Raw genomic sequence first — 25,679 nt, forward strand, 5'->3', positions numbered from 1 at the left:
GTGTTAGTAGCACCGGGCAGCAATGTCTGTGGACTGGAAGAAGCAATGTTAGTAGCACCACGCAGCAATGTCTGTGGACTCGAGGAAGCAATGCTAGTAGCACCACGCAGCAATGTCTGTGTGGAGGAAACGTGTTAGTAGCGCCACGCAGCAATGTCTGTGGACTGGAGGAAGCGAAGTTAGTAGCGCCACGCAGCCATATCTGTGTGGAGGAAACGTGTTAGTAGCGCCACGCAGCCAAATCTGTGGAAGTTAGTTTAGTTGAAGACATTGTAGTGATAGCAGTGGCAGCTAACCACGGGAGCGATATTGATAGTATGTCGGGTATGAATGCTAGCAAGCTCGTGAATGGAGCGAGCGGCAGTGTTTAGGAAGGAAACAATGTTAGTTCGGTAGGAACATTGTAATAATAGCAGTAGCAGCTGTAGCCACGTGAGCAAAGTAAGAAGCTAGCAAGGGAGCATGAAGCTAGCATAGCTCATGAATGGAGGGAGCAGCAGAAAGGGTTTTGGGTGGTAGGAGAAATGGAGGGAAACTGAAGTGGATGTAGGGATGGGTGGGGGGGGGGGTGAAAGTGCAGTCTGCAGTACGAGGGATGATGACGTAGACAAGACAGACATTGGGGGTGGGTGGCAGGCACAGGGTTAAAGATTGGAAATGTATTGGAGGAGTAGTAGTTGGAAAAGAATATATGCGGGCTGGTGGAGGCGGTGTTCTTGTAGGCAGGCGCTGCCCGGCCAGCCCCGGAGCGGCGGGTGAACGTCATCCGGAGTCGCCGCGGTAGCTTCGGGCGCGTGACGTCATCGGACCGCGACTGGCACGACGAAGGCCCCGGTGTTGTTGTAGTGCCGGCTGTTGTAGTTAGCGTTGTGGCTGTAGCTAGTAGCTACTAGCTAACAGCTGGAGGAGCCATGGTGGCACGGGCCGGGGGAGCTGCGAGGCGAGCGTTTCGGGGACGGTGGCGTTGCTGGCCGTCGGGGACGCCGAATCTGCTCGGTGGTTGGTGGTGGCCTCCTTGCGGTTCGGCCCCGCTCCCGTTCCCAAGGAGTCGGGCGATGTTGTGTGGATGCGTGGGACCGACCTGAATGATGTCGCCGTTTGACTGGATGGTGGGATGATGGGAGACCGGCGTGAAAGTTGAGGTGTCTGGAGAAGCAGGATACGGAGGTGCTGGGAGAAATGGGACGGCGGGACTGGCTGGAAGAGGTAAGGTGCTCTAGATGCTCATGCTGAAACGTTATGAGCTTGAGTAGGGATGTACGAAAGCGAATAAGGGGCTTCTGGGTAGTTCTGACAGGGTATAAATAGCGCCAGGTAGATTGGTGAGTGGGCGGAGTAAAGTTGTTTTTCGCCGCCTCCTGAACATCTGTTGTTCCAACGCCATAGCTAGAAAAAACGCTAGTAACTCCAGGAAGTTGATATGGGCCTCCTTCAGAACGGAGTCCCACTTTCCCCTGGTTGAATAGCTGTTGTGGACCGCACCCCAGCCTGACACGCTGGCGTCCGTGGTCACGACCTTCCAAGCCGACACAGCGCCTATTCTGATCCTTTCGGACAGAAAGCTTGCCTGTGACCAAGGTCGGAGCATCTCCACGCAACGTGGTGATGACCACCTTCCGACCACCTTCCGAAATCCCTGGGTGCATGGGACCCTTAGGGACCGCATCCACCTCTGAAAAGGTCTCATATGGAATCTGCCCAACCGAATCAGGTGCGCGGCCGAAGCCATGAGACCTGCTGCCTGCATGCAGGTTCTGTATGCAACTCGGCACCCCAGGCAGAGAGACTTTACGCATGACAGAAACCCTGCTATTCTGTCCTGAGACAGACGTGCCAGCATCGTGGTCGAGTCCAGCGAGATTCCTATGAAGGTGGCCTGTTGGGCTGGGATCAGAACGCTCTTCTGAGCGTTGATCGCGAACCCCAGGGACGTCTTTCTCACCCCCCCCCCCCTTCTTTCTCACCAGAAAATATTCTGAATAGAACCCCAGCCGGTTCTGATCCGGAGATAATTCTCTGATCGCGCCTTTGAGTAAAAGAGACAAAACCTCCTCCCTCAGCGTCGCGGCCGCCAGGCCCGTCGCTCAAGAGAACAGTACTTTGTCTGACATCGGAGGTTTGCTGGAAAACTGTAACCTGTATCCGTTCTGAATAGTGCGCAGCACCTAGGGATTCGGTTTGCACGATCGAGGGGATTCGACAGGAAGGTGGGGGCTGCTGACGTCACCTGCTCCGTGGAGCTCGCGTCCGTTTCCATGGCGACCGTTAGCGACAGCTTGGTCTCTGGAATGGCGCTGGGTGTTGTCGTCATCGCAGAGGGCGTGCTCGTTCCCAAGGGAAGCGGAGGCGCCGACGCTCTGTGTGACGTCACAAAGGGACGCGACCGTGGCGGTGGTGTCATTCGGAACGTAACTCTCATCCCCCCAGAGGAGCACGTCCGGTGTGACACCGGGGATTGCCGACATGTAAACATCCGCCTCTCCTCGTCCGCCATCTTGGGGAGGTTGAGGGAGGTGGCCATCTTCTCTCTCCCCCGTCCCACAGAAGCGCTTCAATGCCCTCTGCCGGACGGGTGAGAGAACTGCAGTGATGCAGTTTGATTTCTTTCTTTTACATGGGGCACTTCCCCTATACCTTGATAGCAATACATTCGAGACATTTGATTCTATGTAAAAGGTACTACCTTCAAAGGATTCAAGTTGACCATTGCATGCTTCGGTATCGTCCCAACAGTGTCCGGACCGTCCACCAGTGGACAGACCGGGCACTGTGGGCTCATTAAAGGTTGATGACGGCTCTCCCCAACGGGGAGTAAACCGCATCGCTCTTTGTCTGGGTAAAGAAAGAGAGGTTGTGTACTTGGCAATAGACCGTTTATTCCACTGAGCATCCTTGCGTCTGACGTCGCCCACTCCAAGCGAACCGGGCCTTCCCTCCCGGGAGCTGGTTCTGGTTGAAGATGAGCGCGACGAACCCCGTCGGCGAGTGGGGGCCCTGGCTCCACCCGTGGGCCTCTTCTGAGGCTGATTTTCAGCAAGTGGAGCCGGGGTCAGGAGGCCAGTCGCTGCCTCCTGGCTTTGTGTTTCCTCCGCCTTTGTGCTGCGCAGCAGCTCGGCGGGGGTGTGGAACAAATTATCCGTGAGGTGAGCTGGACGTCGTCGTCTCCCCCCTCCGTGCCTTCGTCCATGTCGGCCTCCCCGTTGGTATCGCCGACATCAGAGAAGACTGTGCTGCCTTCGGCTCGGCAGGCGTCCTCATCCTCATGGTAACGTGCGAGTATGGCGTGGTGTGGCCCCAGACAGGTGATGCAAAGCCGGTGTGGATCGTCGGCCGCTACGAGGAGGTTGCAGCCAACAAGGCCGCACACCTTCGGGGCCTCCATCCTCTTTCATTTGTTCTCCGACACGTAGCGAGCAGGCTAGCTTAGCCGCCTAGCCTAGCTTAGCTTGCTGGTGTTGTGGCCTAGCCGACCAGAAGCTAAGCTAGCTCGACACAAGGAAAAACTTGAGAGGATAGGAAAGATAAATCAATAAAGTCGAAAACGCGGGAACGTTAAATAACAAAAACTTTTTTCCTACTCAAAACGCCCTTAGAGGTACACGTTGAGCAAAAGTTTTCCAATCGCTGTGCTGAAACTCGTGCGCATTCGCTCGTGCAGAGTGAAGAAGAGGGCGTATTCATGCTACGCGATGGGCTTTATACTCCTTCCGGTCTACCGATTTCGCGTAACATGACCCTATTCAATGAAATTGTAGCGGGAGTGCATGTGTTTTTCTCTGTGTCATCGCCAGGGGGCGATGATATCCAATAAGTAAGTAAGTACCTTACGAGAGGAGAGCAATAATAACATATATTGTAGTGGAGTAAAAGTATAATATTTGCCTCTGAGATGTAGTGTAGTAGAAGTAAAAGTACTGAAAATGTAAAATACTCCAGTAAAGTAAGAAATACCTCAAAATCGTAATTAAGTACATTACTTAACTACATGTAGTTACTTTACACCACCGATGGACATGAATCATAATACAGCAGTATTTTATTATTAGCCAAAAAGGTACAAAGAGGTACTTAATCTAAAATTTTGCTCATCCCATTAATTAAGTCTGTCTTTCACAAATGAATACTACTCTGTGAACAGCTGCAGCTTTCTCTCCTCAGTCAACTTGTCACATTCCCTTGCACAGGTATCAGCACACACTTTGCCCTACTGCAAAACCCAAAGTTTGCTGTTATAACATTACATGGTAGTTTATGGTCCAAGTAACGTTAAAGAATGTGACGACGCTGTGAGACGTTTAATCATAGCCTATGCACTGTAGTGTACAATGAGTAATAGCAAACAGATATGTTTTGTCTGTCAACAAAGAAAACACTATTAACTGTTTGTAACTGTTAAAATGTTACACACTGTATTGTATTATATACAGTTATTCCACATACCTTTTTCGGTGGGCTTTTACCGTCTTTTTACACCCCTCTTCTGTTGGTGTATGGTTTGCCAGCATTCCTTAATATCTTGTATTCTTTTTTTCCCTAAATGACTTCTTTTTACATCTGCTGCAGACATGTACACGGTCTGTGAGTCCATTTTAGATTGTGGAGATGTATGTTTATTCTGCGGTGCATTTAAAAAAGTGAAGACGCTATGCAAAGCTCCCATGTAAACAGACAACGTTGCTTCCGCATTCAACGTAGAGGTCACAGAACAGCGTGATGACATCGTTTTTAGTCGCACGTACAATAATAATAATTCATAATTATTGATTATTATTAAATGCACCCCTACATGTGTTAAATTCACCTTTTCCCTCTATTTGTGTTTCACAATTGCTTCATCTGACACAGTGTGAGAAAAATGATGACAGAAATAAACTGTGTTAATATACTCTTGTCTGTCACTTTTTTTAAATAATAATAATAATAATAATAATCTCATCTCCCACAGGTTACAAGGTGGTAACTGGATACGTAACACATATAACATTGAGAACTGGGAGGCTGTTCACCATGTGAACCTCAGGACCAGATCTGACACTGGGAAAGCCAACCGGTCTCCTCAGACCACCATCATACCTTTACTACGGTAACATAATACACTTATCTTCTGTTCTTATACTCATTACTAACATTAAAGGTTTCATGAAGTTCAGTTTTACCACACATTAAAAGTCTTTGTCAGGGTCCTTCAAACGTGTATAGAAAGTTTTAACAAAAAATTCCACTCCATTGATCCATGGCAGGTGTTTTTCTCTCACATTTCTAAAGCCTTTTCAACTGCAATGAAAAAATAAATCTTTGCCTGCGGGTGTCGCTGCTGAGGGATTTTGCCTGTCAATCATCACCTCTGCTCCGCCCCCCCCAAAGGAAAGGATAGGGGAGGGGAGGGGCGAGGAGGAGAGTGGGCGGGATTAATCGACTGTGACCTCGCTGCCGAAGGGCCAAGCTCAGATTACTTTTCAGCCTAATTATTCAGAAAACCCCAGACCACAGAAAATCCACTGAATGTTCAAAGTTCAGATTTTTTGGGTGTAATTGAGGTCATAAAACCCCCAAAAAAACATAAAAAATAAAAAAGTGAAAATGAATGTCATAGAACCTTTAACATAATACTAATATACCCCAAATATCATTATTGATTTAGTTATTTTTATTATATTTTACTTCTCAGTTTTAATCTCTCATTAAGCTGAACAGCAGAGTGACAGGAAGAGCAGTGGTTCCCAAACTGGGGGTCCCCAGATGATTAGCTTGAAGTCGTCCTTAATGTGCAACATTGTTGAAAATGGGTGAAGTCGTCCTTTAATGTGCAACATTGTTTTCTCACTCAACAGTAAACAAACCATCATACAGGCTAAGTGTATAAAGCAGGGTATCTGCACAATTCTTAAGTTACAATTTTAAGACTTTTTTAAAACCAAATTGTCAAATATTACATACGAAAAAGGCAAACATTGTGGAAAATATCCGATTTACAAGCTCACAACACCTCACAGTGCGAGGTGTTGTGAGCTTGTAGTTCGGCTATTTTCACAATATTTATCTGTGGAACCGAGTCAAAACTAAATGTAATGACTACAATTCCAAGTGCGTGGGTGGGGGGTCGAGAGTTAACAAATTCGGTGCCAGTTTTTTTAAACAGATTACATTGAGTGCCAGATATCTCACAGTTGCGTTGCGCTGCGCTGTTTAAAGCTCTAGACTCCACGACGACCAATCCATGTAAACAATGGGTGCGTGCACGGTGCACGATGGTCCTGGCTAACGCCTGGAATAATAACATCTCTCACACAAGTCACAATGGCGGAGTGATCGCTGATCGAAAATTACTCGTTTTCCCCACCGTAAAAAGTTTTTGAACTGCAGAGGTTTTCATCAAGGAGATAGAACGGAAGCGGATGGGGAGCCGTGTTTTTTGGCACAGTGATCCATCTGTCCCTTCCTTCCCGATTCCACTAGGCCACTTAGATCAACGGATCAGGGGCTCCTCAAGGCTCCACACACCCGCCTGAGGTCAAAAGGTGACCATGCTTTTTCGGCTGCTGCCCCAAAATTATGGAACAACCTATCGCCATCTATCAGGGCTGCACCCTCGTTGGACATTTTTAAAACCAGATTAAAAACGCACCTGTTCTCCCAGGCCTTCTAAGTAGCCTTGGAAAAAGTTTTGGTCACTTGTTTACGTGCTCCCACATTTTTTGTTTCCTTGGCTATTTGCCTTTTTGCTATGGTTTATATATTATCGCTTTTTTGGGCGGTGTAGCCGCCCCTATAAGTGGGGTTGGGATATCTCATTAATACACCCTTTGCTGTACTGTGATTGGCTACATTAGTACACCCCTAGCTCTACTGTGATTGGCTGACTCTATTGGCTGACTCTATTCAGGCTATGGCTAGCGAGACACATGATGAAATTAATAACCTATAAATAGGACTATGCACTTTAAAAAAAAAACACTTTTTTAAGTGAGCTTCCATCACTGTGATGACCACTGTGATGACAACACCGCCCACTTCACACTGGGTGTGACTTTTAGCGGTGCCAGCCGCTCTACACTTGACTATGTCCGTCCGTATGTCCGTTTGTCCGTTATGTCCGTTATGTCCGTTTGAGCCCGGATGTCCGTTTGAGCACGGGCTTTAAACAGCTATAACTCCAGTTCGCAGCATGCCACCAAGTCCAAATTTGGTATGTGGACTTACACCACCAATAGGGACGAGCATTAATTGCTGAAGCCCCGCCCCGCCCTATTATAGCGCCACCAGGAGGCCACTCATCAAAGGCACCGCTTCCTTCACACAGGGTGCAATTTTTATTGTATATATTGTTGATTCTCTTTTTTTTGTTTTTTGTTTTTTGTTTCTTGCTTGCTGTTGTACTGTATGTGTATTTGATTCCTTTTGTGTGTTTTTTTTAACCCTGATGTACAGCACTTTGGTCGGACTTTGGTTGTTTTTAAATGTGCTTTATGAATGAAATTGACTTGACTTGACTTCTCAGAGGAAAAATAATAATAATAATAATTGAATAACACAGCTTTAATCGTGTTCGGCACGGAACCGTGTTTTTCTGATTCAGCACCCTTGAATTATGTAAAATGGCCTTGTTCCCAACTTTTACCCCCAAATGCCTCTAACCTCCTTATAGAAGGCCTTTTTTCTGAAATCCCTCCTGTCTTAGACCGGTGGGATTTCTGAAATATGTGATTGTTAGAGGCATTTGGGGGTAAAAGTCGGGAACAAGGCCATTTTACATAATTCAAGGGTGCTGAATCAGAAAAACACGGTTCCCAAGCAAAATTCTTAGTGCTTAACCTCCTAATTTGCATATCAAAATGGCTGCCGATTTTGAAGTATTTCTTAAAGAACTCTATAACAAAGCAAGCAAATCTGACAAATAAAGTGTATATATTTATGTTCTGAGGGTCATACAATGTGTGGAAGATATTTGTAATGTAATAAATGTAAATAAATGTAAATAAATATGCAAATTAGAGGCCACCATTACATAAAATTATGTACCGTAGTACTCAAACGGTGCAAAAGGTGCATCCCCCTTATTTTGTTCCTAATTATCTGTAATTTTGCCATCCTTAGGACATCTAAAATACATACTTTTTCCCCATGCTAAATGTTTAGTTTTTGACCTTCTAATCTGCATATCTGAATGGCTGCCAAATTGGCAAATTCGCACCTTTATCTTCAATAACTCTGTGGCCAGGCAAGCAAAATTGACAAATGAAGTGTCTACAGTTTCTACAATGTGAGTAAAGAATTTGTAAGTAATATAATATGATAATATAATATAATATAATAATCAGCCTACTCCGAAATATGCAAAATAGCGGCCCCCATAACAGATAACGGTTTAGTACTCTAAAGATACTATATTGGCCATTGTTGAACGAAAGTCTAGACACTAGACCACATTCATACAAGGAGGTTGATCATCACTCCGTTGCTGACATGCACACATGGCTGTGCATCGTAACCCAGATTTCCGGCATTTGCAACGACGTGTTGTGCATTGCTTATGGCATGCACATGAAATCATTTCTATAGGCTATACTAGCATGGAACAGGTTGGACTAGGCTAGAGTAGGTTGTACTAGGTTGTACTAGACTCTAATACTCTCTATTAGGCTTTACTAGTCCCTTGTCAGCCCTGTAGATACTCAGACCATAGGGACTAACCACTGTGTACACAGGCCATAGCTTGTGTGTGCACAAGCAATAGTTTTGCATGAACCTTTGTAGACCATAGTACAGATCTGCCTTGTACAGCCTAATATAGCCTAGTACAGCCTAGCAAAGCCTACTAGAGATTAAAAAATCACACCCTGTGTGAAGGTAGCGGCGCCTTTGATACATTTTGTCATCGATATGTGTTTATAATGTGTTTATAGCCATGTGTCGCGTGAAGCTTGACCAATCACTTTGTTGACGCACCTGACCAATCAGAACGTTGACGCACACGGACAAAGTCAGGTATAGAGCGGCTAGAGCCGCTAAAAAGCCTATTAGAGACCAGTAGAGTCTAGTACTGTACAGCCTAGTACATCCAAGACTAGTCCAGCCTTTTGGGAGAACAGACTAGGGGAGGGTGGTATAGGCTATATTAGCATGGAACAGGCCGGACTAGGCTAGACTAGGTTGTAATAGGCTGTACTAGACTCTAATAGGCTCTATTAGGCTGTACTAGGCTCTTGTCCGCCCTGTAGATCCTCAACCCATAGGGACTAACCACTGTGTACACGGGCAATAGCTTGTGTGTGCACAAGAAATAGTTTTGCATGAACATTTGTAGGCCAAAGTAAAGTACTGCCTTCTATAGCCTAATAGAGCCCAGTAAAGCCTAGCAAAGGCTGCTAGAGCTGAAAGCAGACCATTAGAGCCCGAAAGCAGACCATTAGAGCCCAGCAGAGACTAGTACAGTAAAACCTAGTACACCCAGGTCTAGCCTAGTCCAGCCTGGTGGGAGAACATAATAGGGGAGGGGGTACCAGGCTATGCTAGGACTGATAAGGCTGGACTAGGATAGATGAGACTGTACTAGGCTGTACTAGGCTGTACTAATGGGCTATATTAGGCTGTACTATGCTCTTGTCAGCCCTGTAGATCCTCAACCCATAGGGACTAACCACTGTGTACACGGGCAATAGCTTGTGTGTGCACGAGCAATAGTTTTGCATGAACCTTTGTAGACCATAGTACAGATCTGCCTTGCACAGCATAATAGAGCCTAGTACAGCCTAGCACAGCCTACTAGAGCATAAAACAGCCTATTATAGACCAGTAGAGTCTAGTATAGTACAACCTAGTACACCCATGACTAGTCCAGCCTTTTGGGAGAACAGAATAGGGGAGGGGGTACAAGGCTATGCTAGGACTGATAAGGCTGGACTAGGATAGATTAGGCTGTACTAGGCTGTACTAGACTATACTAGGCTCTATTAGGCTGTGCTAGGCTCTTGTCAGCCCTGTAGATACTCAGACCATTGGGACTAACCACTGTGAACACGGGCAATAGCTTGTGTGTGCACGATCAATAGTTTTGCATGAACCTTTGTAGACCATAGTACAGATCTGCCTTGTACAGCCTAATATAGCATTGTACAGACCAGCACAGCCTACTGGAATTTAAAACAGTCTATTAGAGACCAGTAGAGACTACAACATCAAAGCCTAGTACACCCAGGTCTAGCCTAGTCCAGCCTTTTGATGGAACAGACTAGGGGACGGCGATATAGGCTATACTAGCATGGAACAGACTGGACTAGTTAAGACTAGGTTGTACTAGTCTCTATTAGGTTGAACTAGGCTGTGCTAGTCCCTTGTCAGCCCTGTAGATACTCAGACCATTGGGATTAACCACTGTGTACACGGGCAATAGTTTGTGTGTGCACCACCAATAGTTTTGCATGAACATTTGTAGGCCAAAGTAAAGTACTGCTTTCTATAGCCTAATAAAGCCAAGTACAGCCTAGCAAAGCCTGTTAGAGCTGAAAACAGACTATTAGAGCCCAGCAGAGTCTAGTACAGTAAAGCCTAGTACACCCAGGTCTAGCCTAGTCCTAGGACTAGGCAGTAATAGGCTGGACTAGGCTGTACTAGGCAGGGCCCATCGGGGGTGGGGGGGGGGGGGGACACAAGCCTGTATGGCAATCAACTGAAAAGTTAGGCTACATAGCTTAAACAATTTCAGCCTTTCCCTGTTGGCCGTCTAAGCGCATCTAGGAAGTTTCATAGGTTTTCGATGCTGGGAATTGGAGTTATGGCTGTTTAAAGCCCAGCCAATAGGAACACAGAGGGGCGGGGCTTAATACATTTCAGCTAGTCCCTGTTGGCCGTCTAAGTGTACCTATAGCCATCCCCATCCCACTCTATATAGTTGTGTTGAAAGTAGTTTGTGTTCAGTTATCAGTACCAGTTCTGTGGCTCTAACTCATTCTGGGGGTGAGTTATACATGGGGGCAATTTATTTTTTGGTCATCAGGGGCCAAATGTACCAGGATTTTTCCATGATCTAAATATGTATTTTAGATGTCTTAAGGATGGTAAAAATACAGATAAGTAGAAATAAAATAAAATAAGGGGGATGCGGATGGATCACTTTAAGTACGAAACCGTTTTCTGTAATAGTGGCCTCTAATTTGCATATTTATTTCCATTATTTACATTTATTTACATATATTACATTATAAATACCTTCCACACATTGTCTGACCCTCAGAATATAAATATATACACTTTATTTGTCAGATTTGATTGCTTTGAGTTATTTAAGAAATACTTCAAAATCGGCAGCCATTTTGATATGCAAATTAGGAGGTTAAGCACTAAGAATTTTGCTTGGGAACCGTGTTTTTCTGATTCAGCACCCTTGAATTATGTAAAATGGCCTTGTTCCCAACTTTTACCCCCAAATGCCTCTAACCTCCTTATAGAAGGCCTTTTTTCTGAAATCCCTCCTGTCTTAGACCGGTGGGATTTCTGAAATATGTGATTGTTAGAGGCATTTGGGGGTAAAAGTCGGGAACAAGGCCATTTTACATAATTCAAGGGTGCTGAATCAGAAAAACACGGTTCCCAAGCAAAATTCTTAGTGCTTAACCTCCTAATTTGCATATCAAAATGGCTGCCGATTTTGAAGTATTTCTTAAAGAACTCTATAACAAAGCAAGCAAATCTGACAAATAAAGTGTATATATTTATGTTCTGAGGGTCATACAATGTGTGGAAGATATTTGTAATGTAATAAATGTAAATAAATGTAAATAAATATGCAAATTAGAGGCCACCATTACATAAAATTATGTACCGTAGTACTCAAACGGTGCAAAAGGTGCATCCCCCTTATTTTGTTCCTAATTATCTGTAATTTTGCCATCCTTAGGACATCTAAAATACATACTTTTTCCCCATGCTAAATGTTTAGTTTTTGACCTTCTAATCTGCATATCTGAATGGCTGCCAAATTGGCAAATTCGCACCTTTATCTTCAATAACTCTGTGGCCAGGCAAGCAAAATTGACAAATGAAGTGTCTACAGTTTCTACAATGTGAGTAAAGAATTTGTAAGTAATATAATATGATAATATAATATAATATAATAATCAGCCTACTCCGAAATATGCAAAATAGCGGCCCCCATAACAGATAACGGTTTAGTACTCTAAAGATACTATATTGGCCATTGTTGAACGAAAGTCTAGACACTAGACCACATTCATACAAGGAGGTTGATCATCACTCCGTTGCTGACATGCACACATGGCTGTGCATCGTAACCCAGATTTCCGGCATTTGCAACGACGTGTTGTGCATTGCTTATGGCATGCACATGAAATCATTTCTATAGGCTATACTAGCATGGAACAGGTTGGACTAGGCTAGAGTAGGTTGTACTAGGTTGTACTAGACTCTAATACTCTCTATTAGGCTTTACTAGTCCCTTGTCAGCCCTGTAGATACTCAGACCATAGGGACTAACCACTGTGTACACAGGCCATAGCTTGTGTGTGCACAAGCAATAGTTTTGCATGAACCTTTGTAGACCATAGTACAGATCTGCCTTGTACAGCCTAATATAGCCTAGTACAGCCTAGCAAAGCCTACTAGAGATTAAAAAATCACACCCTGTGTGAAGGTAGCGGCGCCTTTGATACATTTTGTCATCGATATGTGTTTATAATGTGTTTATAGCCATGTGTCGCGTGAAGCTTGACCAATCACTTTGTTGACGCACCTGACCAATCAGAACGTTGACGCACACGGACAAAGTCAGGTATAGAGCGGCTAGAGCCGCTAAAAAGCCTATTAGAGACCAGTAGAGTCTAGTACTGTACAGCCTAGTACATCCAAGACTAGTCCAGCCTTTTGGGAGAACAGACTAGGGGAGGGTGGTATAGGCTATATTAGCATGGAACAGGCCGGACTAGGCTAGACTAGGTTGTAATAGGCTGTACTAGACTCTAATAGGCTCTATTAGGCTGTACTAGGCTCTTGTCCGCCCTGTAGATCCTCAACCCATAGGGACTAACCACTGTGTACACGGGCAATAGCTTGTGTGTGCACAAGAAATAGTTTTGCATGAACATTTGTAGGCCAAAGTAAAGTACTGCCTTCTATAGCCTAATAGAGCCCAGTAAAGCCTAGCAAAGGCTGCTAGAGCTGAAAGCAGACCATTAGAGCCCGAAAGCAGACCATTAGAGCCCAGCAGAGACTAGTACAGTAAAACCTAGTACACCCAGGTCTAGCCTAGTCCAGCCTGGTGGGAGAACATAATAGGGGAGGGGGTACCAGGCTATGCTAGGACTGATAAGGCTGGACTAGGATAGATGAGACTGTACTAGGCTGTACTAGGCTGTACTAATGGGCTATATTAGGCTGTACTATGCTCTTGTCAGCCCTGTAGATCCTCAACCCATAGGGACTAACCACTGTGTACACGGGCAATAGCTTGTGTGTGCACGAGCAATAGTTTTGCATGAACCTTTGTAGACCATAGTACAGATCTGCCTTGCACAGCATAATAGAGCCTAGTACAGCCTAGCACAGCCTACTAGAGCATAAAACAGCCTATTATAGACCAGTAGAGTCTAGTATAGTACAACCTAGTACACCCATGACTAGTCCAGCCTTTTGGGAGAACAGAATAGGGGAGGGGGTACAAGGCTATGCTAGGACTGATAAGGCTGGACTAGGATAGATTAGGCTGTACTAGGCTGTACTAGACTATACTAGGCTCTATTAGGCTGTGCTAGGCTCTTGTCAGCCCTGTAGATACTCAGACCATTGGGACTAACCACTGTGAACACGGGCAATAGCTTGTGTGTGCACGATCAATAGTTTTGCATGAACCTTTGTAGACCATAGTACAGATCTGCCTTGTACAGCCTAATATAGCATTGTACAGACCAGCACAGCCTACTGGAATTTAAAACAGTCTATTAGAGACCAGTAGAGACTACAACATCAAAGCCTAGTACACCCAGGTCTAGCCTAGTCCAGCCTTTTGATGGAACAGACTAGGGGACGGCGATATAGGCTATACTAGCATGGAACAGACTGGACTAGTTAAGACTAGGTTGTACTAGTCTCTATTAGGTTGAACTAGGCTGTGCTAGTCCCTTGTCAGCCCTGTAGATACTCAGACCATTGGGATTAACCACTGTGTACACGGGCAATAGTTTGTGTGTGCACCACCAATAGTTTTGCATGAACATTTGTAGGCCAAAGTAAAGTACTGCTTTCTATAGCCTAATAAAGCCAAGTACAGCCTAGCAAAGCCTGTTAGAGCTGAAAACAGACTATTAGAGCCCAGCAGAGTCTAGTACAGTAAAGCCTAGTACACCCAGGTCTAGCCTAGTCCTAGGACTAGGCAGTAATAGGCTGGACTAGGCTGTACTAGGCAGGGCCCATCGGGGGTGGGGGGGGGGGGGGACACAAGCCTGTATGGCAATCAACTGAAAAGTTAGGCTACATAGCTTAAACAATTTCAGCCTTTCCCTGTTGGCCGTCTAAGCGCATCTAGGAAGTTTCATAGGTTTTCGATGCTGGGAATTGGAGTTATGGCTGTTTAAAGCCCAGCCAATAGGAACACAGAGGGGCGGGGCTTAATACATTTCAGCTAGTCCCTGTTGGCCGTCTAAGTGTACCTATAGCCATCCCCATCCCACTCTATATAGTTGTGTTGAAAGTAGTTTGTGTTCAGTTATCAGTACCAGTTCTGTGGCTCTAACTCATTCTGGGGGTGAGTTATACATGGGGGCAATTTATTTTTTGGTCATCAGGGGCCAAATGTACCAGGATTTTTCCATGATCTAAATATGTATTTTAGATGTCTTAAGGATGGTAAAAATACAGATAAGTAGAAATAAAATAAAATAAGGGGGATGCGGATGGATCACTTTAAGTACGAAACCGTTTTCTGTAATAGTGGCCTCTAATTTGCATATTTATTTCCATTATTTACATTTATTTACATATATTACATTATAAATACCTTCCACACATTGTCTGACCCTCAGAATATAAATATATACACTTTATTTGTCAGATTTGATTGCTTTGAGTTATTTAAGAAATACTTCAAAATCGGCAGCCATTTTGATATGCAAATTAGGAGGTTAAGCACTAAGAATTTTGCTTGGGAACCGTGTTTTTCTGATTCAGCACCCTTGAATTATGTAAAATGGCCTTGTTCCCAACTTTTACCCCCAAATGCCTCTAACCTCCTTATAGAAGGCCTTTTTTCTGAAATCCCTCCTGTCTTAGACCGGTGGGATTTCTGAAATATGTGATTGTTAGAGGCATTTGGGGGTAAAAGTCGGGAACAAGGCCATTTTACATAATTCAAGGGTGCTGAATCAGAAAAACACGGTTCCCAAGCAAAATTCTTAGTGCTTAACCTCCTAATTTGCATATCAAAATGGCTGCCGATTTTGAAGTATTTCTTAAAGAACTCTATAACAAAGCAAGCAAATCTGACAAATAAAGTGTATATATTTATGTTCTGAGGGTCATACAATGTGTGGAAGATATTTGTAATGTAATAAATGTAAATAAATGTAAATAAATATGCAAATTAGAGGCCACCATTACATAAAATTATGTACCGTAGTACTCAAACGGTGCAAAAGGTGCATCCCCCTTATTTTGTTCCTAATTATCTGTAATTTTGCCATCCTTAGGACATCTAAAATACATACTTTTTCCCCATGCTAAATGTTTAGTTTTTGACCTTCTAATCTGCATATCTGAATGGCTGCCAAATTGGCAAATTCGCACCTTTATCTTCAATAACTCTGTGGCCAGGCAAGCAAAATTGACAAATGAAGTGTCTACAGTTTCTACAATGTGAGTAAAGAATTTGTAAGTAATATAATATGATAATATAATATAATATAATAATCAGCCTACTCCGAAATATGCAAAATAGCGGCCCCCATAACAGATAACGGTTTAGTACTCTAAAGATACTATATTGGCCATTGTTGAACGAAAGTCTAGACACTAGACCACATTCATACAAGGAGGTTGATCATCACTCCGTTGCTGACATGCACACATGGCTGTGCATCGTAACCCAGATTTCCGGCATTTGCAACGACGTGTTGTGCATTGCTTATGGCATGCACATGAAATCATTTCTATAGGCTATACTAGCATGGAACAGGTTGGACTAGGCTAGAGTAGGTTGTACTAGGTTGTACTAGACTCTAATACTCTCTATTAGGCTTTACTAGTCCCTTGTCAGCCCTGTAGATACTCAGACCATAGGGACTAACCACTGTGTACACAGGCCATAGCTTGTGTGTGCACAAGCAATAGTTTTGCATGAACCTTTGTAGACCATAGTACAGATCTGCCTTGTACAGCCTAATATAGCCTAGTACAGCCTAGCAAAGCCTACTAGAGATTAAAAAATCACACCCTGTGTGAAGGTAGCGGCGCCTTTGATACATTTTGTCATCGATATGTGTTTATAATGTGTTTATAGCCATGTGTCGCGTGAAGCTTGACCAATCACTTTGTTGACGCACCTGACCAATCAGAACGTTGACGCACACGGACAAAGTCAGGTATAGAGCGGCTAGAGCCGCTAAAAAGCCTATTAGAGACCAGTAGAGTCTAGTACTGTACAGCCTAGTACATCCAAGACTAGTCCAGCCTTTTGGGAGAACAGACTAGGGGAGGGTGGTATAGGCTATATTAGCATGGAACAGGCCGGACTAGGCTAGACTAGGTTGTAATAGGCTGTACTAGACTCTAATAGGCTCTATTAGGCTGTACTAGGCTCTTGTCCGCCCTGTAGATCCTCAACCCATAGGGACTAACCACTGTGTACACGGGCAATAGCTTGTGTGTGCACAAGAAATAGTTTTGCATGAACATTTGTAGGCCAAAGTAAAGTACTGCCTTCTATAGCCTAATAGAGCCCAGTAAAGCCTAGCAAAGGCTGCTAGAGCTGAAAGCAGACCATTAGAGCCCGAAAGCAGACCATTAGAGCCCAGCAGAGACTAGTACAGTAAAACCTAGTACACCCAGGTCTAGCCTAGTCCAGCCTGGTGGGAGAACATAATAGGGGAGGGGGTACCAGGCTATGCTAGGACTGATAAGGCTGGACTAGGATAGATGAGACTGTACTAGGCTGTACTAGGCTGTACTAATGGGCTATATTAGGCTGTACTATGCTCTTGTCAGCCCTGTAGATCCTCAACCCATAGGGACTAACCACTGTGTACACGGGCAATAGCTTGTGTGTGCACGAGCAATAGTTTTGCATGAACCTTTGTAGACCATAGTACAGATCTGCCTTGCACAGCATAATAGAGCCTAGTACAGCCTAGCACAGCCTACTAGAGCATAAAACAGCCTATTATAGACCAGTAGAGTCTAGTATAGTACAACCTAGTACACCCATGACTAGTCCAGCCTTTTGGGAGAACAGAATAGGGGAGGGGGTACAAGGCTATGCTAGGACTGATAAGGCTGGACTAGGATAGATTAGGCTGTACTAGGCTGTACTAGACTATACTAGGCTCTATTAGGCTGTGCTAGGCTCTTGTCAGCCCTGTAGATACTCAGACCATTGGGACTAACCACTGTGAACACGGGCAATAGCTTGTGTGTGCACGATCAATAGTTTTGCATGAACCTTTGTAGACCATAGTACAGATCTGCCTTGTACAGCCTAATATAGCATTGTACAGACCAGCACAGCCTACTGGAATTTAAAACAGTCTATTAGAGACCAGTAGAGACTACAACATCAAAGCCTAGTACACCCAGGTCTAGCCTAGTCCAGCCTTTTGATGGAACAGACTAGGGGACGGCGATATAGGCTATACTAGCATGGAACAGACTGGACTAGTTAAGACTAGGTTGTACTAGTCTCTATTAGGTTGAACTAGGCTGTGCTAGTCCCTTGTCAGCCCTGTAGATACTCAGACCATTGGGATTAACCACTGTGTACACGGGCAATAGTTTGTGTGTGCACCACCAATAGTTTTGCATGAACATTTGTAGGCCAAAGTAAAGTACTGCTTTCTATAGCCTAATAAAGCCAAGTACAGCCTAGCAAAGCCTGTTAGAGCTGAAAACAGACTATTAGAGCCCAGCAGAGTCTAGTACAGTAAAGCCTAGTACACCCAGGTCTAGCCTAGTCCTAGGACTAGGCAGTAATAGGCTGGACTAGGCTGTACTAGGCAGGGCCCATCGGGGGTGGGGGGGGGGGGGGACACAAGCCTGTATGGCAATCAACTGAAAAGTTAGGCTACATAGCTTAAACAATTTCAGCCTTTCCCTGTTGGCCGTCTAAGCGCATCTAGGAAGTTTCATAGGTTTTCGATGCTGGGAATTGGAGTTATGGCTGTTTAAAGCCCAGCCAATAGGAACACAGAGGGGCGGGGCTTAATACATTTCAGCTAGTCCCTGTTGGCCGTCTAAGTGTACCTATAGCCATCCCCATCCCACTCTATATAGTTGTGTTGAAAGTAGTTTGTGTTCAGTTATCAGTACCAGTTCTGTGGCTCTAACTCATTCTGGGGGTGAGTTATACATGGGGGCAATTTATTTTTTGGTCATCAGGGGCCAAATGTACCAGGATTTTTCCATGATCTAAATATGTATTTTAGATGTCTTAAGGATGGTAAAAATACAGATAAGTAGAAATAAAATAAAATAAGGGGGATGCGGATGGATCACTTTAAGTACGAAACCGTTTTCTGTAATAGTGGCCTCTAATTTGCATATTTATTTCCATTATTTACATTTATTTACATATATTACATTATAAATACCTTCCACACATTGTCTGACCCTCAGAATATAAATATATACACTTTATTTGTCAGATTTGATTGCTTTGAGTTATTTAAGAAATACTTCAAAATCGGCAGCCATTTTGATATGCAAATTAGGAGGTTAAGCACTAAGAATTTTGCTTGGGAACCGTGTTTTTCTGATTCAGCACCCTTGAATTATGTAAAATGGCCTTGTTCCCAACTTTTACCCCCAAATGCCTCTAACCTCCTTATAGAAGGCCTTTTTTCTGAAATCCCTCCTGTCTTAGACCGGTGGGATTTCTGAAATATGTGATTGTTAGAGGCATTTGGGGGTAAAAGTCGGGAACAAGGCCATTTTACATAATTCAAGGGTGCTGAATCAGAAAAACACGGTTCCCAAGCAAAATTCTTAGTGCTTAACCTCCTAATTTGCATATCAAAATGGCTGCCGATTTTGAAGTATTTCTTAAAGAACTCTATAACAAAGCAAGCAAATCTGACAAATAAAGTGTATATATTTATGTTCTGAGGGTCATACAATGTGTGGAAGATATTTGTAATGTAATAAATGTAAATAAATGTAAATAAATATGCAAATTAGAGGCCACCATTACATAAAATTATGTACCGTAGTACTCAAACGGTGCAAAAGGTGCATCCCCCTTATTTTGTTCCTAATTATCTGTAATTTTGCCATCCTTAGGACATCTAAAATACATACTTTTTCCCCATGCTAAATGTTTAGTTTTTGACCTTCTAATCTGCATATCTGAATGGCTGCCAAATTGGCAAATTCGCACCTTTATCTTCAATAACTCTGTGGCCAGGCAAGCAAAATTGACAAATGAAGTGTCTACAGTTTCTACAATGTGAGTAAAGAATTTGTAAGTAATATAATATGATAATATAATATAATATAATAATCAGCCTACTCCGAAATATGCAAAATAGCGGCCCCCATAACAGATAACGGTTTAGTACTCTAAAGATACTATATTGGCCATTGTTGAACGAAAGTCTAGACACTAGACCACATTCATACAAGGAGGTTGATCATCACTCCGTTGCTGACATGCACACATGGCTGTGCATCGTAACCCAGATTTCCGGCATTTGCAACGACGTGTTGTGCATTGCTTATGGCATGCACATGAAATCATTTCTATAGGCTATACTAGCATGGAACAGGTTGGACTAGGCTAGAGTAGGTTGTACTAGGTTGTACTAGACTCTAATACTCTCTATTAGGCTTTACTAGTCCCTTGTCAGCCCTGTAGATACTCAGACCATAGGGACTAACCACTGTGTACACAGGCCATAGCTTGTGTGTGCACAAGCAATAGTTTTGCATGAACCTTTGTAGACCATAGTACAGATCTGCCTTGTACAGCCTAATATAGCCTAGTACAGCCTAGCAAAGCCTACTAGAGATTAAAAAATCACACCCTGTGTGAAGGTAGCGGCGCCTTTGATACATTTTGTCATCGATATGTGTTTATAATGTGTTTATAGCCATGTGTCGCGTGAAGCTTGACCAATCACTTTGTTGACGCACCTGACCAATCAGAACGTTGACGCACACGGACAAAGTCAGGTATAGAGCGGCTAGAGCCGCTAAAAAGCCTATTAGAGACCAGTAGAGTCTAGTACTGTACAGCCTAGTACATCCAAGACTAGTCCAGCCTTTTGGGAGAACAGACTAGGGGAGGGTGGTATAGGCTATATTAGCATGGAACAGGCCGGACTAGGCTAGACTAGGTTGTAATAGGCTGTACTAGACTCTAATAGGCTCTATTAGGCTGTACTAGGCTCTTGTCCGCCCTGTAGATCCTCAACCCATAGGGACTAACCACTGTGTACACGGGCAATAGCTTGTGTGTGCACAAGAAATAGTTTTGCATGAACATTTGTAGGCCAAAGTAAAGTACTGCCTTCTATAGCCTAATAGAGCCCAGTAAAGCCTAGCAAAGGCTGCTAGAGCTGAAAGCAGACCATTAGAGCCCGAAAGCAGACCATTAGAGCCCAGCAGAGACTAGTACAGTAAAACCTAGTACACCCAGGTCTAGCCTAGTCCAGCCTGGTGGGAGAACATAATAGGGGAGGGGGTACCAGGCTATGCTAGGACTGATAAGGCTGGACTAGGATAGATGAGACTGTACTAGGCTGTACTAGGCTGTACTAATGGGCTATATTAGGCTGTACTATGCTCTTGTCAGCCCTGTAGATCCTCAACCCATAGGGACTAACCACTGTGTACACGGGCAATAGCTTGTGTGTGCACGAGCAATAGTTTTGCATGAACCTTTGTAGACCATAGTACAGATCTGCCTTGCACAGCATAATAGAGCCTAGTACAGCCTAGCACAGCCTACTAGAGCATAAAACAGCCTATTATAGACCAGTAGAGTCTAGTATAGTACAACCTAGTACACCCATGACTAGTCCAGCCTTTTGGGAGAACAGAATAGGGGAGGGGGTACAAGGCTATGCTAGGACTGATAAGGCTGGACTAGGATAGATTAGGCTGTACTAGGCTGTACTAGACTATACTAGGCTCTATTAGGCTGTGCTAGGCTCTTGTCAGCCCTGTAGATACTCAGACCATTGGGACTAACCACTGTGAACACGGGCAATAGCTTGTGTGTGCACGATCAATAGTTTTGCATGAACCTTTGTAGACCATAGTACAGATCTGCCTTGTACAGCCTAATATAGCATTGTACAGACCAGCACAGCCTACTGGAATTTAAAACAGTCTATTAGAGACCAGTAGAGACTACAACATCAAAGCCTAGTACACCCAGGTCTAGCCTAGTCCAGCCTTTTGATGGAACAGACTAGGGGACGGCGATATAGGCTATACTAGCATGGAACAGACTGGACTAGTTAAGACTAGGTTGTACTAGTCTCTATTAGGTTGAACTAGGCTGTGCTAGTCCCTTGTCAGCCCTGTAGATACTCAGACCATTGGGATTAACCACTGTGTACACGGGCAATAGTTTGTGTGTGCACCACCAATAGTTTTGCATGAACATTTGTAGGCCAAAGTAAAGTACTGCTTTCTATAGCCTAATAAAGCCAAGTACAGCCTAGCAAAGCCTGTTAGAGCTGAAAACAGACTATTAGAGCCCAGCAGAGTCTAGTACAGTAAAGCCTAGTACACCCAGGTCTAGCCTAGTCCTAGGACTAGGCAGTAATAGGCTGGACTAGGCTGTACTAGGCAGGGCCCATCGGGGGTGGGGGGGGGGGGGGACACAAGCCTGTATGGCAATCAACTGAAAAGTTAGGCTACATAGCTTAAACAATTTCAGCCTTTCCCTGTTGGCCGTCTAAGCGCATCTAGGAAGTTTCATAGGTTTTCGATGCTGGGAATTGGAGTTATGGCTGTTTAAAGCCCAGCCAATAGGAACACAGAGGGGCGGGGCTTAATACATTTCAGCTAGTCCCTGTTGGCCGTCTAAGTGTACCTATAGCCATCCCCATCCCACTCTATATAGTTGTGTTGAAAGTAGTTTGTGTTCAGTTATCAGTACCAGTTCTGTGGCTCTAACTCATTCTGGGGGTGAGTTATACATGGGGGCAATTTATTTTTTGGTCATCAGGGGCCAAATGTACCAGGATTTTTCCATGATCTAAATATGTATTTTAGATGTCTTAAGGATGGTAAAAATACAGATAAGTAGAAATAAAATAAAATAAGGGGGATGCGGATGGATCACTTTAAGTACGAAACCGTTTTCTGTAATAGTGGCCTCTAATTTGCATATTTATTTCCATTATTTACATTTATTTACATATATTACATTATAAATACCTTCCACACATTGTCTGACCCTCAGAATATAAATATATACACTTTATTTGTCAGATTTGATTGCTTTGAGTTATTTAAGAAATACTTCAAAATCGGCAGCCATTTTGATATGCAAATTAGGAGGTTAAGCACTAAGAATTTTGCTTGGGAACCGTGTTTTTCTGATTCAGCACCCTTGAATTATGTAAAATGGCCTTGTTCCCAACTTTTACCCCCAAATGCCTCTAACCTCCTTATAGAAGGCCTTTTTTCTGAAATCCCTCCTGTCTTAGACCGGTGGGATTTCTGAAATATGTGATTGTTAGAGGCATTTGGGGGTAAAAGTCGGGAACAAGGCCATTTTACATAATTCAAGGGTGCTGAATCAGAAAAACACGGTTCCCAAGCAAAATTCTTAGTGCTTAACCTCCTAATTTGCATATCAAAATGGCTGCCGATTTTGAAGTATTTCTTAAAGAACTCTATAACAAAGCAAGCAAATCTGACAAATAAAGTGTATATATTTATGTTCTGAGGGTCATACAATGTGTGGAAGATATTTGTAATGTAATAAATGTAAATAAATGTAAATAAATATGCAAATTAGAGGCCACCATTACATAAAATTATGTACCGTAGTACTCAAACGGTGCAAAAGGTGCATCCCCCTTATTTTGTTCCTAATTATCTGTAATTTTGCCATCCTTAGGACATCTAAAATACATACTTTTTCCCCATGCTAAATGTTTAGTTTTTGACCTTCTAATCTGCATATCTGAATGGCTGCCAAATTGGCAAATTCGCACCTTTATCTTCAATAACTCTGTGGCCAGGCAAGCAAAATTGACAAATGAAGTGTCTACAGTTTCTACAATGTGAGTAAAGAATTTGTAAGTAATATAATATGATAATATAATATAATATAATAATCAGCCTACTCCGAAATATGCAAAATAGCGGCCCCCATAACAGATAACGGTTTAGTACTCTAAAGATACTATATTGGCCATTGTTGAACGAAAGTCTAGACACTAGACCACATTCATACAAGGAGGTTGATCATCACTCCGTTGCTGACATGCACACATGGCTGTGCATCGTAACCCAGATTTCCGGCATTTGCAACGACGTGTTGTGCATTGCTTATGGCATGCACATGAAATCATTTCTATAGGCTATACTAGCATGGAACAGGTTGGACTAGGCTAGAGTAGGTTGTACTAGGTTGTACTAGACTCTAATACTCTCTATTAGGCTTTACTAGTCCCTTGTCAGCCCTGTAGATACTCAGACCATAGGGACTAACCACTGTGTACACAGGCCATAGCTTGTGTGTGCACAAGCAATAGTTTTGCATGAACCTTTGTAGACCATAGTACAGATCTGCCTTGTACAGCCTAATATAGCCTAGTACAGCCTAGCAAAGCCTACTAGAGATTAAAAAATCACACCCTGTGTGAAGGTAGCGGCGCCTTTGATACATTTTGTCATCGATATGTGTTTATAATGTGTTTATAGCCATGTGTCGCGTGAAGCTTGACCAATCACTTTGTTGACGCACCTGACCAATCAGAACGTTGACGCACACGGACAAAGTCAGGTATAGAGCGGCTAGAGCCGCTAAAAAGCCTATTAGAGACCAGTAGAGTCTAGTACTGTACAGCCTAGTACATCCAAGACTAGTCCAGCCTTTTGGGAGAACAGACTAGGGGAGGGTGGTATAGGCTATATTAGCATGGAACAGGCCGGACTAGGCTAGACTAGGTTGTAATAGGCTGTACTAGACTCTAATAGGCTCTATTAGGCTGTACTAGGCTCTTGTCCGCCCTGTAGATCCTCAACCCATAGGGACTAACCACTGTGTACACGGGCAATAGCTTGTGTGTGCACAAGAAATAGTTTTGCATGAACATTTGTAGGCCAAAGTAAAGTACTGCCTTCTATAGCCTAATAGAGCCCAGTAAAGCCTAGCAAAGGCTGCTAGAGCTGAAAGCAGACCATTAGAGCCCGAAAGCAGACCATTAGAGCCCAGCAGAGACTAGTACAGTAAAACCTAGTACACCCAGGTCTAGCCTAGTCCAGCCTGGTGGGAGAACATAATAGGGGAGGGGGTACCAGGCTATGCTAGGACTGATAAGGCTGGACTAGGATAGATGAGACTGTACTAGGCTGTACTAGGCTGTACTAATGGGCTATATTAGGCTGTACTATGCTCTTGTCAGCCCTGTAGATCCTCAACCCATAGGGACTAACCACTGTGTACACGGGCAATAGCTTGTGTGTGCACGAGCAATAGTTTTGCATGAACCTTTGTAGACCATAGTACAGATCTGCCTTGCACAGCATAATAGAGCCTAGTACAGCCTAGCACAGCCTACTAGAGCATAAAACAGCCTATTATAGACCAGTAGAGTCTAGTATAGTACAACCTAGTACACCCATGACTAGTCCAGCCTTTTGGGAGAACAGAATAGGGGAGGGGGTACAAGGCTATGCTAGGACTGATAAGGCTGGACTAGGATAGATTAGGCTGTACTAGGCTGTACTAGACTATACTAGGCTCTATTAGGCTGTGCTAGGCTCTTGTCAGCCCTGTAGATACTCAGACCATTGGGACTAACCACTGTGAACACGGGCAATAGCTTGTGTGTGCACGATCAATAGTTTTGCATGAACCTTTGTAGACCATAGTACAGATCTGCCTTGTACAGCCTAATATAGCATTGTACAGACCAGCACAGCCTACTGGAATTTAAAACAGTCTATTAGAGACCAGTAGAGACTACAACATCAAAGCCTAGTACACCCAGGTCTAGCCTAGTCCAGCCTTTTGATGGAACAGACTAGGGGACGGCGATATAGGCTATACTAGCATGGAACAGACTGGACTAGTTAAGACTAGGTTGTACTAGTCTCTATTAGGTTGAACTAGGCTGTGCTAGTCCCTTGTCAGCCCTGTAGATACTCAGACCATTGGGATTAACCACTGTGTACACGGGCAATAGTTTGTGTGTGCACCACCAATAGTTTTGCATGAACATTTGTAGGCCAAAGTAAAGTACTGCTTTCTATAGCCTAATAAAGCCAAGTACAGCCTA

The 25,679-nt window shown here is 43.8% G+C and overlaps 1 protein-coding gene across 1 annotated transcript in view; it reads left to right on the forward strand.

Annotated features, from left to right (window-relative positions):
• Window positions 1-25,679, forward strand: part of LOC311034481 (uncharacterized protein) — a gene marked incomplete at both ends in the record, with an annotated part of 163,394 nt that overhangs the window by 101,494 nt on the left and 36,221 nt on the right. Inside the window, one exon of the mRNA XM_084042363.1 lies at window positions 4,946-5,083. Coding sequence (XP_083898489.1) covers window positions 4,946-5,083 — 138 coding nt within the window. The remainder of the gene's footprint in view (window positions 1-4,945; window positions 5,084-25,679) is intronic.

This window comes from Gymnoscopelus microlampas (genome assembly GCF_963454915.1).
Source record: "Gymnoscopelus microlampas genome assembly, chromosome: 19".
NCBI classification, from domain to species: Eukaryota; Metazoa; Chordata; class Actinopteri; order Myctophiformes; family Myctophidae; genus Gymnoscopelus; species Gymnoscopelus microlampas.